The 10916-nt window shown below is 46.0% G+C and overlaps 1 protein-coding gene across 1 annotated transcript; it reads left to right on the top strand.

Moving 5' to 3' along the window:
- Positions 1-4226: 4226 nt before the first annotated feature.
- Positions 4227-9173, top strand: cbx7a (chromobox homolog 7a). The gene is made up of 6 exons (XM_037089869.1): positions 4227-4576; positions 5718-5761; positions 5925-5990; positions 6140-6206; positions 7124-7433; positions 7534-9173. Exons 1-6 carry the CDS (start codon positions 4508-4510, stop codon positions 8070-8072), a joined length of 1095 nt encoding a protein of 364 aa, XP_036945764.1. The 5' UTR covers positions 4227-4507; the 3' UTR covers positions 8073-9173.
- The last annotated feature ends 1743 nt before the right edge of the window (positions 9174-10916 follow it).

The following is a 10916-nucleotide window of genomic DNA, read 5'->3' as shown; positions in this document are numbered from 1 at the left end:
GGTTTCATTTTTCCTAGAAGCGCCGCTTGGAAGTGTCGAGCCAAATAATGTGCGAGCCCCGCGGGGCGGAGAGGCCGGGACAAAGGGAATTTAACCAGAAGTGCGTGGATTCCCGGCATGAGGCTGAAAGTTATCCTCATTTTTTTTCCCCCCTCGCTGTTGATATTCCAGAGAAGTAGCGCTGATTTTACCGTCACGTTTGGTGACTCATACGTGAGTCATTACATGTGGGTGGGAGTGAGCGCTGTGATCCGTCCTGCCGTGTTGTTTTTCTCCATCCTCGGCTCCCAACTCCGCCACAGTAGTATCCGGGCAGATAACAAGTCATGTGATTGCCCTGTTTCTTTTCTGAATTGCAGCAGATAGCCTCCTCCTGACGGGAAACGGCGCACTTTACACGTCCCGCATTACATTTGAGACCGATACGGTAAAGCTGCTGCCCCTGCCCTCACTATAGGACCGCCTTAAAGGTTTAGCACACTATAATGCACCGTGAGATTACCAGAATATATAAGAGCACCGTCACGGATCACTGTTATCTCTGGTCAGACTGATGGATCACGTTAATGCCACCGCTCAACTCTCCGCAACTTAAAGGACAACTCCACCTATTTTGCACATGAAGTTGACTATACTCCCCATGATTAGCTACACCTAAAAATAATATTTGCAATATGTCCTATGCGCTGCTAACAGAGAGCCCTGCAAAGTTGTAGCAAATAACCCCGATGACGTCATGGTGATGTCATCAGGGTTATATCGGTTCAGACTGGAGGTAGGAAAATCCTCAGCAGAGATAGCTGTCACAAACCTGGAGGTGTGAAGCGTGGAAGACTTGGGTCTCTACCAGGCAGGGAGGTTCTGATGATAGACACTGTCCAGTTGTATTGTGGGAAATGTAGGATTTATAGTTTTTAGAGGGTAAACGATACCGAGGACGTTAAATCAATCTGCTGCATTGATTTTCACTCTCGTTGTTTTCAACTACTTTCTGGAAGCGGCTGACTCACCAGAGTGCCCGTGTAAGAGATGCAAACACTGGTGAGGTCAGCAAACAATTTAATATCCCACCACGTCTGCTGTAAAGCCTCCAGGAGTGACGTCACATCCGTGGAGATGAAGCATGATGACTTCAATTAAAGCTGAAAGAAGTGTCAGAAGATTGTTTGTTTTTTCATTGATAAACCATATTTTTGCCATTTTTAAGCAAAATTCAGATTGCAGTTTCTCACATTGTAAAGAGGCTCTGTGAAAATTCTGTTTGGCGTAGAAGTCATTCACAAAGACATCCAACAACTTAAAGGTGCACTCTGTAGTTTTGGGAAAGAAATTTATATCAGAAGAGAAAGGTCTTCACTGACTGATGTGTTTCTGCCAAAACAAACTAAAAAAAATCATGACCAAATAAAATGAGTAAACAAACTGGCCTTAAAGGACGGCATAATTTCATGCTGTTTTGCTTTGTTTACATGTGGCGGACCCTGCCACCTTTCTCGCTTCAAACAGTCTTCTGGGGACCTTATCTTCCTCTGAGAGCAGCTTTTTTATTCAGCTATGGAAAAAATGTTTGCACTATCACCTCATTAATAGTGTAAATATTAAAATCAAGAGTCTGAATTTCTTCTTCAGAACTACACTTTGTCCCTTTAAAACATATCATGCACAGGCTTGTATTAGCAACTGACAGCGACGATCTCATTTTCCACGTCACATTACAATCCGCTCACATCTGGCCACTAAAAAAGGGATTAATACACGTCAATTGCTACATGTTACACAGAGCCTCTTTAACGTTTGTATGTAATATATTTCTGCTTTTCTGCAAGATTAGACTGATAATAAAAAATAATCATTTGTTGCCGCCTTCATTTAAATCTTATGTCACCAGAACGGATACAGACACCTACAGATTTTTTATTTTAAAGCCTGTAATCACTATAAACTGATTTACTGGACTTAACACCACTTATGTGGTTGGGTATTACAGGAGTAGTTGGTTGGGCTGCTTACATAATGTCCGTGCGAAGCGGTCAAAGGTCACCGTTGGGTCAGTGGAGGTGGATCACTCGTCAGCCCCGACTTGTTCATCAACTCTTCCTGCTGTCTCATCATCATCATCCCAGCTTTTCAGCGGTCGCCGTAGAAACTGTTGCCATGACACCCAATGCCCGTAAGTGATGCAAGTGTTCCAGGTGCAGAGAGACCACGGACCGTGTGGAGGGACTGTGTCTGTGTGTGTGTGTGTTCATGTGTGTAGTTACAGAGAGTTTTACTGTAAACCGATCCACACCAGCCTCAATGAAAGACAATAGGAAATTGGCTCTGGGCCTTTTTTCCACAGCAGCCATTTTACCTTCCCGAGCCGGTCCCACCTGGGGGCAGGACGAGTGGAAGTTCAGGTAAAAAGTTAGAAATGTGTATGTGAATGTGATCGGTGGCTGTGATCACAAGACCAAACAGAGATTCAAAAGAGTCCTCTGTGATAAATAAATGTCGGCTGCAGAATATCAGCAGTCATTATCATTACTGAGATCTTCATCTGTGCTGTACCAGCTCGCCTCTCTGCAGATGTGTTGCTTAGCATTGGAGATGTAAAGACTTTCTGCAAGAGTTTAGCTGTTTAGTTCCATATTTGGATCAAACGCAACTGGAGGGGTGGACATTTCCACCAGAGAGTGAAGAAAGGCCTTCATCTCAATTGCAGATTTCTGATCTGTCCTGCCTTTACTACTGTTACATAAAAATCCATGAGCTCACACTCTGTTCTCAGCTCACACTGGAGTTCAGTGTTTCAGCTGCACAACCTCGATTGGCTGATGTCACCTGTGAAGGAGCAGGAACGCCTTTGGATCGATCATAGTAGTCATATTTGTATATTCAATATTTCTATTTATCATACTGGCATGCTGTTCTGTTTAATGTTTTAAAGGACTAGTTCGACATTTTTGGGAAATAGGCTGATTTACTTTTGTGCAGTGTTATGGCTACTACCAGCAGCATCATATCTTAACTTAGCTTAGCTGAATGTAGCTTAGCTTAGCTTAGCTTAGCATAAAGACTGGAAACAAGAAAACAGCTAGCCTAGCTCTATCTGTCCAAGAGTAACAAAGCCCATCAGCATCACTAAAGCTCACTAATTGCCGTGTGTGAAGTTTCCTGCTAACTTCCTGAAGTCTCCAATGGAACTGATGCAACTGATCCTGAACTGATTTGTTTTTTGTATAGATTAGACAAAGCAGATAAAGTATGTTAATGTGAATAATAGCAACATTTAGAGGGACTATTTTGTTACCATTTGACAGATATAGGCTAGTTTGTCTTGCTGACTTTATGCTAAGCTAAGCTAACAGGCTGCTGTATCCACCTTGTATTTACCCTTTAAACCCTGTTTATTGATCTCCTCAACTCTCCGCATGAATGAGAATAAGTGGAACTGTTTGAGAATTTTGTTAAAGGTGCACTCTGTAGTTTTGGCAAACACATTTTAATCACTTTAATTTGTAAAGATCTTCATTCATTGATTTTTCATGCCTAAGCAGTCTAAATAAACAAACTGTGTTTTCGTGACTGACTAAACAGAATAAACAAACCGACCTTAAAGGAAAATAAATTCAAGTATAGGACAGTTTGAGATGACTGAACATGTGATGGGGGGGCGTGGCATGAGGCAAAGGGCTACAGGTTGGACAAGGGAAGCATGCTCTCCCAACTGAGGTACTGAGGTACCCCGAAAGGACAACAAGTTTAATGCTGTTTTACGTTGTTTACATTTGGCGGACTCCGCCATGAGCAGTGTTCTGTGGACCTTATTTTCGACTGAGAACAGCTCAGCAATTAAACATTAAATTCCTGAGTTTGAATTTCCTTCCCAAAACTACCTAGTGTGTCTCTAAAGCAATAAAATGTGACTTCCTGGGAATATACAGCTGATCGCTCAGTCTCAAACCCCAATTCATCAAATACTGAGCTGCCAATCCTACATAGCAAATATAAGTGAGGGGATCACACTTTGATTCAACCATTAATTGTGATTTAAATGGAGGGATTTCGGCGCCGTCCCTCGCTGTGCCTCAGTGTTTACTCCTCTGACTTCAGTCTCATGTAACCTTGCCTCTCTGACCCCTCCTCCCTCCTCCGCTGTCCCTCTCCTGCACTCTGCTCCAATTTGCGTGCGCGGCCCCGAGAGCGCGGGCACGCACATTGGGGGCTCGGCCCTACGCAATGGAAAGGGGGCGCGCCCGGCTTAAAGCAGCGCGTTGTCCTGTGTTGATGTGTCGCAGATTTAAAAAGTGAGGGAGGCAGGCAGCTGGAGTTTGGCGAGAGGGAAGTGCGGAGGCTCGGCGCTCAAAACAAAGAGTTCCGGAGCGGGAGCGAGCGGCTGCAGCGACACCTCCGAGGGTTTCCCCCCCTCGTCCTCACCTACTAGTTTCATTTCGGCTCTTCGGCAACAACAGCAGCGCGGATCCAGTTTGTGTCCTGCTCGGAGCGTGTGGAGGAGCGCGCAGCGATGGAGCTGTCATCGATTGGAGACCAAGTGTTTGCAGTCGAGTCAATAACGAAGAAGAGAGTGCGAAAGGTAAGAGAGGGGCACCTGCACTCCGTCTAACTTACGCACAAACTTGTCCCCCCCGTGTGTGTGTGTGTGTTTTGTTTTTTTGTTTTTTTCGGTCCCTCGCGGTGCGCTGTGTCCAGTGCAGCATCGCCCGCCGTCCTCATGCGCAGCGAAACTAAGCTACGCAGTTTCTCAACTACTTACGCAAATGAGATGCTCGAGCAATCTATGCTTTGAATTAACTGCGCCAAAGTTTTTAACATTGTTGAGTCACATCCTGTGCCCGCGCCGTGCAGATGCAGCCGAGATGCTGCAGCACGAGCGTGTTTTGAAGGAGCCTACGCAGCTGTAGTAAACTGTTAAAGGGGGTGTGCGTATGTGTGTGTGCACGGTCAGGACCGGGGAGCTGCGCACTTGATTTAAGTAGCGCCAGCGAGCCGAGCGGCGGCTCCTGTGGGGAACTGCTGCGTAACGGTGAGCAGCTGAGTTTACAGTGGAGTGAGACGTGGGACCGACGGATCATCTCCACACAGTGCGCGAAGTGCGTATCTGGCGCAGCATGTGAACATAGTGTACGTTCTCTAAACGCGGACAAATGGCGAGCGTCGTCCCCTGGTTTTTTTCGCCGCGGGGGAGCTCGTGGTGAAGTTTAGCGCGATGTGGTCAAATGGTGAGAGCGTGTGAGCGACAAGCGGCTCCGCTCCGCTCCGCGCCAGGTGAGTGTTCCAGTAGTCTCTGGCACAGTGGGGACTGTGTCAGGCGCGCTGAGCGAGCGTTGCGCAACGCCACGTTGTTTACATGCTCATGCCCCACCTATCCGGGCCCGTGCGTGGTTCGAGGCCGGCTCGCGTGGCCATGTGCGGTCGCGTCACCGCGGCTCCGGAGAGAAGCTGGTGTTTGGAGGCCACCCAGCCCCGCTGTCATTGACGTCATCCCACAGAAAAACGCCGTTTGAAAAGGGGAGAGAAATGTCCATGACCCGCCCCTCCTCGCTCCCTCCACGCGTTAAAGCGACAGTCGTCCTTTTTTTTTTCCTTCCTCCGCCGCTCGGAGCAGCTTGTTTCCCGCGGCGCGCTGGATCGGATCTGAGACGCAGGGTTTGTGAATGTGTCCGGCTGTGTGCTGTATCTCCTCTAACTGCCCCCTCCCGTCTGTCTGTCCTCAGGGTAATGTGGAGTATCTACTGAAGTGGCAGGGATGGTCCCCAAAGTGAGTAAGCCTTGAGTCATCATCCAGTGACCTCATCCCCTCAATATACACTCAGTAGCCTTTTTAAAATATGCTCATTGATACCTGGACAGGATTGTGAGGATAGATAGAGACAGGGATAGAGAGATAGAATTATTTTGTTATCCCCTGTGTGTGTTGGCAGGTACAGTACTTGGGAACCAGAGGACAATATTTTGGACCCGCGCCTGGTCCTGGCCTACGAAGAGAAGTGAGTAATCATAGAAAGCTCCTTTTTATGCTTGCAAGGCACTTTTTTTTCCTCCCAGTTTTCTTTTTGTTCTCTCGCTCACAGTCTGTTTCCCTGTGTCACTTTGTCTCTGTCCTCTCCCACCCCTCCTTTCCCTACCTCTCTCCCAGTCAGGAGAAGATCAGAGCTCTGGCTTATCGCAGGAAAGGACTCAGACCCAGGAGGCTCGTCCTGCGGGTAGCGACACTTACCTTTCTTCTTGTCTCACCGGTCTTTGTTGTTTTACTTTGTGTGTGAAGCACTGAAGGGCCATCAACTCAGTAGTGCTCCTATGTAAAATTGAGGGATTCATAATAGACAGATGGCAGCAGTAGTAGTCAAACTGCAGCAGCAGAGGCCGAGATATCCTGACTTTAAGTCCCCAGTGTGGGTCAATCTCATTTCCCATAATGCCACTTTAGAATATCCCTACATGCTCGATTATCCACAACTTCTCTCCAACCCACACGTCCAGTTTTTAATGCGGGGTGTCTGAAAAATATGATCTCATCAGGGTTCAGTTTCCTTAAATCTTTGCAAACTCCTTCCAGATCCACAGAGGCATTATTCAACTAATAACAGCCTCAATAGACCAGAATGCAGTGCAGCGTTTGGGAGCAAGGGCTGTTGTAAAAAGGTCACTCCTGCTCCTCCAGTGTTACTATCACTTTCACAACGGCTGTTGCTCTCCGATTACACCCTCTTCAAGACAGTTTGATGAAAGGAGCTCTGGCACCACCGATGTTATCGCGTTTTAAAGACTTTTGCCGGGCGTTAACTCCCAGGCTGGGCTAGTAGGAGGAACACTATTATTATTTTATATAACTGTCACTATTTTTTATTTATTATTTTATGATATTCTATTTTTTTTGTCTGGTTTCCAGATTATAATACAGAAGTGAAGTGACCAAACTATGTTAGGCTTTTGATTTACAGTCAATACTTGATACATTCTTTTTTCTTTTCTTTTTTTTTGTTTAGAGTAAGATAACTATAGAATATCACTGGAGTAAGACTACATTTCCCATAAATGTTGTTTCTGTGTCAAAGACAAAGGTTTGTAGCTGTTGTCTCAGCCTGAACAAAGCTAATCTTTCACCTTGCCCCCCCGCCAGAACCTCTTTGCCATGGACCTCCGCAGTGCCCACAAGGAGAAGCCGCCGCCTCGCCTGCGTCTCTCTCTCACCCGTGCCATGAGCACAGACGTGGACCAGGTCGAGCGGGGCGGCATGTCTCTTCGGCCCGCCTGGAGGAAGAGGAGGCAGAGGGTGTCCAAACGGAGGTCGGAGGGAACTTCACACAAAACCCTCCGTCCACTGAGGAAGAAGGAGGAGCCCATGGAGGAGGAGTGGGACCCCACCAGCGAGGAGGACAAGCAGGAGTCTGAATGCACCACCGAGGAGAGATGTGAAGACAGCTTATACGGTTGGTTTGTCAGGTTGATCACTTAGAGAAACTCAGTAAGCCCGGTCTTGCACTTTGACCTTTTAAAGACAACGTGCATTTCTCTTTCTCTCTTTCTCAGGTCAGTCGGAGTGCAGCTCCCCACCCCTGCTGGAGCGACAGGACTTGGAGGTGGAGGAGAAGGTGGACGCTGACCTGGACCGAGCAATGGAGACGTGGACCGACAAAACAGGCGGAGGGACATCCGTAACGAGACAGAACCAGACATTTGCGTGCGACCAATCAAAGGACACCGCCTCGGTGCCTGAGGCCGAAGCGGGCGATGCGATCGCAGTGGGCGACGGGTCAGATTGGTACAGGTCGGGCGAGGAGGGCGCGGAGTCGGTAACGGAGTGTCCCACATTAGAGAGGTGCGTCTGTCAGACCTCAGTGATAGTGTGCGTTCAGGGGAGCGGCGAGATGGCGGTCGACGCCACCGTCTGCTCCGCTGCACCGGCGGGGAAGGAGGAAGCAGAGGGTGACAATCGGTTGGTCAGTCAGGCTGCTCCCGCTGCAGCAGAGCATGCTAGGAAGGTGATTGTGACGAACGTGACGATCAACTCTTTGACGGTGACTTTCAAAGAGGCCACAGTGGCTGAAGGCTTCTTTAAGGGATACTGAATGGAGATCACAACAACCATAATTAGACTTGCCACTCATTTTGTACGTGTAAATAGTCGTGTATGTGAGATATTTCCACATGTTTACATAAACTCATTTCCTACTGAGTTCGATGAAGACATCCTCTGCCTTTCAATACAAAAATGAGTGGTAATTTTATCATTGTGGCTCATTTATTAGGTGTGATAGGAAGCCCGAGGGCCCCCCGCAATGGGCTCAGATCATCCATTGCAATCCAGGGGACTAAATGGATCTCAGTGGCAGGTTTCATTCGTGGGGCCAGAAGCGGTTTACCAGAAGCTGGAGACAGATGGTGAGACAGCAGCTGAAGCGAAACGTTAACAGTCCACAATACTACTTCCATGCAGCTACTTTTATTCCAGCCATCCTCAGTGCTTTCCAGCCAGACACCGGTCTCTCACTCCCAGATCACTGCTCGGGGGGCAGGGGGGGGCCGTTTCAGCCACTCCTCTTTCTTACCAACGATGTTTTGTAAAGATACTGCTCTTTTTTTTTTTTTTTTTTTTTCCTTTTTCAGTATTCTCACAGAGCCCAACGCATGCCCTGTCAGTTTGTGCCACACATGCACAAAGCCCTGTCCTGTGGTTTGTTGAAGAGGTTTATTTCCGTCACAAAAGGAATAAAAACAAAGCGAGAGAGTTAACGCCTGCCGCTTAGATGCAGTCCTGTATTTCAAGGAGGATGGATGCACAAAAAAGAAGTACACAGTTGTGTTTGCCGTTCGTCTGTCTGTCTGTCCTTTTACTTTTCAAGTATGAAAAGCTACCTGGTTCTATTTTTGTATAACCAATTGATAGTACACTCTTTTCACTAGCCTTTGTGCATTTCAAAAGTGCTGATGTCACGCTGTGTAAGGTAACGTGCAGATGGAAGCAACTGTATGTTAGGTCAGACCGTAGTGAGCTATTATTTATTGCATGTCACATGTATAAGCAAACTAACTTATGTCACTTAATGTGTCAGTGAATCAGTCTTCTTCTGACAAAGATGAGCTGTCAAACATGTCTTCTCTTAAAAAATAAAATTAAAAAATGAATTTTTATTTTCATTGCATTTCCAATAAAGATGTACAAAAACGTATTTCCGCCTCCCGCAGCGTATTTATTATGTTCTCATGTAAGTTAAGTATCCGACTAGCAGCCCTGGTATATGAACCCATCAGGCACACTGATTAAGTTTTGCAGTCAACAGCACCCCCTGCCCCCAAATCCCAAAGCAACTTCTAGACTGTTGAAACACAGTGCAGAAGTTCTGTTTTATCATAATTTATCATAATTTGGAGAACTCTTGCGCACCACAACTTAACCAGGGGGAGCTTCTTTAAAGTCTGGTTTATTCAAGTGAGGTGTAACTGAGTACAGCACACTTTTTTGTCAGCATCAAATAGTTAAAACTGTTAACGATCTATAGGCAAACAGGAGGAGAGTGATCCGGGTACCTCATTTCACATTTTTACTTCAATTATATATTAAAATAATAATAATAATAATAATAATGAAACAATGAACCTATTTGGATAACATCTGTAAAGCTATGTGTGTGTGTGTGTGTGTGTGTGTGTGTGTGTGTGTGTGTGTGCTGTCCATCCGTTATTACGGCCTCAACGTCGAGCAAGCGTGCTGCCATGTGTCACCACTAGAGGGCGCGTTCCCCTCAGGAAAGTCATGTTACTGTAAGTGACGCCATCGACTGAACAGTCTGAATCATCAGCTCGGTGTGTTCTAACTGTGCAGCAGCAGCAGCAGTGAAAGTGAGGGGGTGGAGTGTGTGGGGAACTAACCAGAATCAGTTAGGAGACATCAAGCTTGTTGCTCAGCCACACATACACCTGTGTAGAATCATGAGATCAGTGAGCACCATGCAGCCGTTTGTCCTGCTCGTCCTCTTTTAACTCTGCTTCTGCTGTGATCACAAGGATCAGACCTGTGTGGGGGTCACAGTGAATGTACTGCATAGCGTTAGGATTCATATATATATCTACACTGTGAATGACTTGTCCTGTGCTTAAGGTTGCATTTTTGCTCAAGCTCCTTTAGAAGTATTTAGAGTCCTTTAAAATTGTGTAAATCACAGATGTAGTTGGATTAACGGGATACACCCCCCTCCCCACGTTTCTATTTCCAACAGAGCCCCCATCCCCTTTTATTCTGTTGAGTAATCAAACAGCAACAACTTCACAGACACCTGCATGTACATACAAATAAAGTGACGAAAGGTGACAAAAATATATGGTCACCATTCTTTGATAGTAGTTATATATGAATAATGGTGTAAAGTAGGAAAGTAATAGTAAAAAAAAAAAAATAACTAAAAGAAATGAATTCCAATTTATAAGTTACAAATAAACAGGTTACTGCAACATATGGGGTCAGTGGCATACAACAAAACTGCAATATCAGTGGGGACCATTAGTGGACAATTTCAGAGCATATCCTCATACATAATAGCAACATTTTCTTCAAAAACATCTGATAAAGGTTCTGAATACCGATTGCCAGAAGGAGGAAAACAAGGTTTACTCAGCAGTTATCCTCGCACTGCTCCTTCATAATGTTCTGCTGGTGAGGAGGCATGTTTGTGAAATTAGTGAAAATGTGTGAGGACTCGAATTCTTGGCGAAAACAAACAGTTTTGTCAGTGCAATAAATGAACGCCAGTTTAACAGCTTTCAGTATTCTATTATGAATTTATATCAATCTAAAGCTGCTATTTGTGACTCCAAACAGCCTAAAGCCATGGACAGATTGTGAGGCATGGGTTGGAGGGCTCTCACATGTCTGAATCCAGGCCTTGTCTCCTCTGTCTATATAGGAGCAAGACACA

Source organism: Acanthopagrus latus, chromosome 23 (genome assembly GCF_904848185.1).
Source record: "Acanthopagrus latus isolate v.2019 chromosome 23, fAcaLat1.1, whole genome shotgun sequence".
NCBI lineage: Eukaryota > Metazoa > Chordata > Actinopteri > Spariformes > Sparidae > Acanthopagrus > Acanthopagrus latus.
The sequence above is the reverse complement of the archived record's forward strand: the minus strand, read 5'-3'. Positions and strand labels throughout refer to the sequence as shown.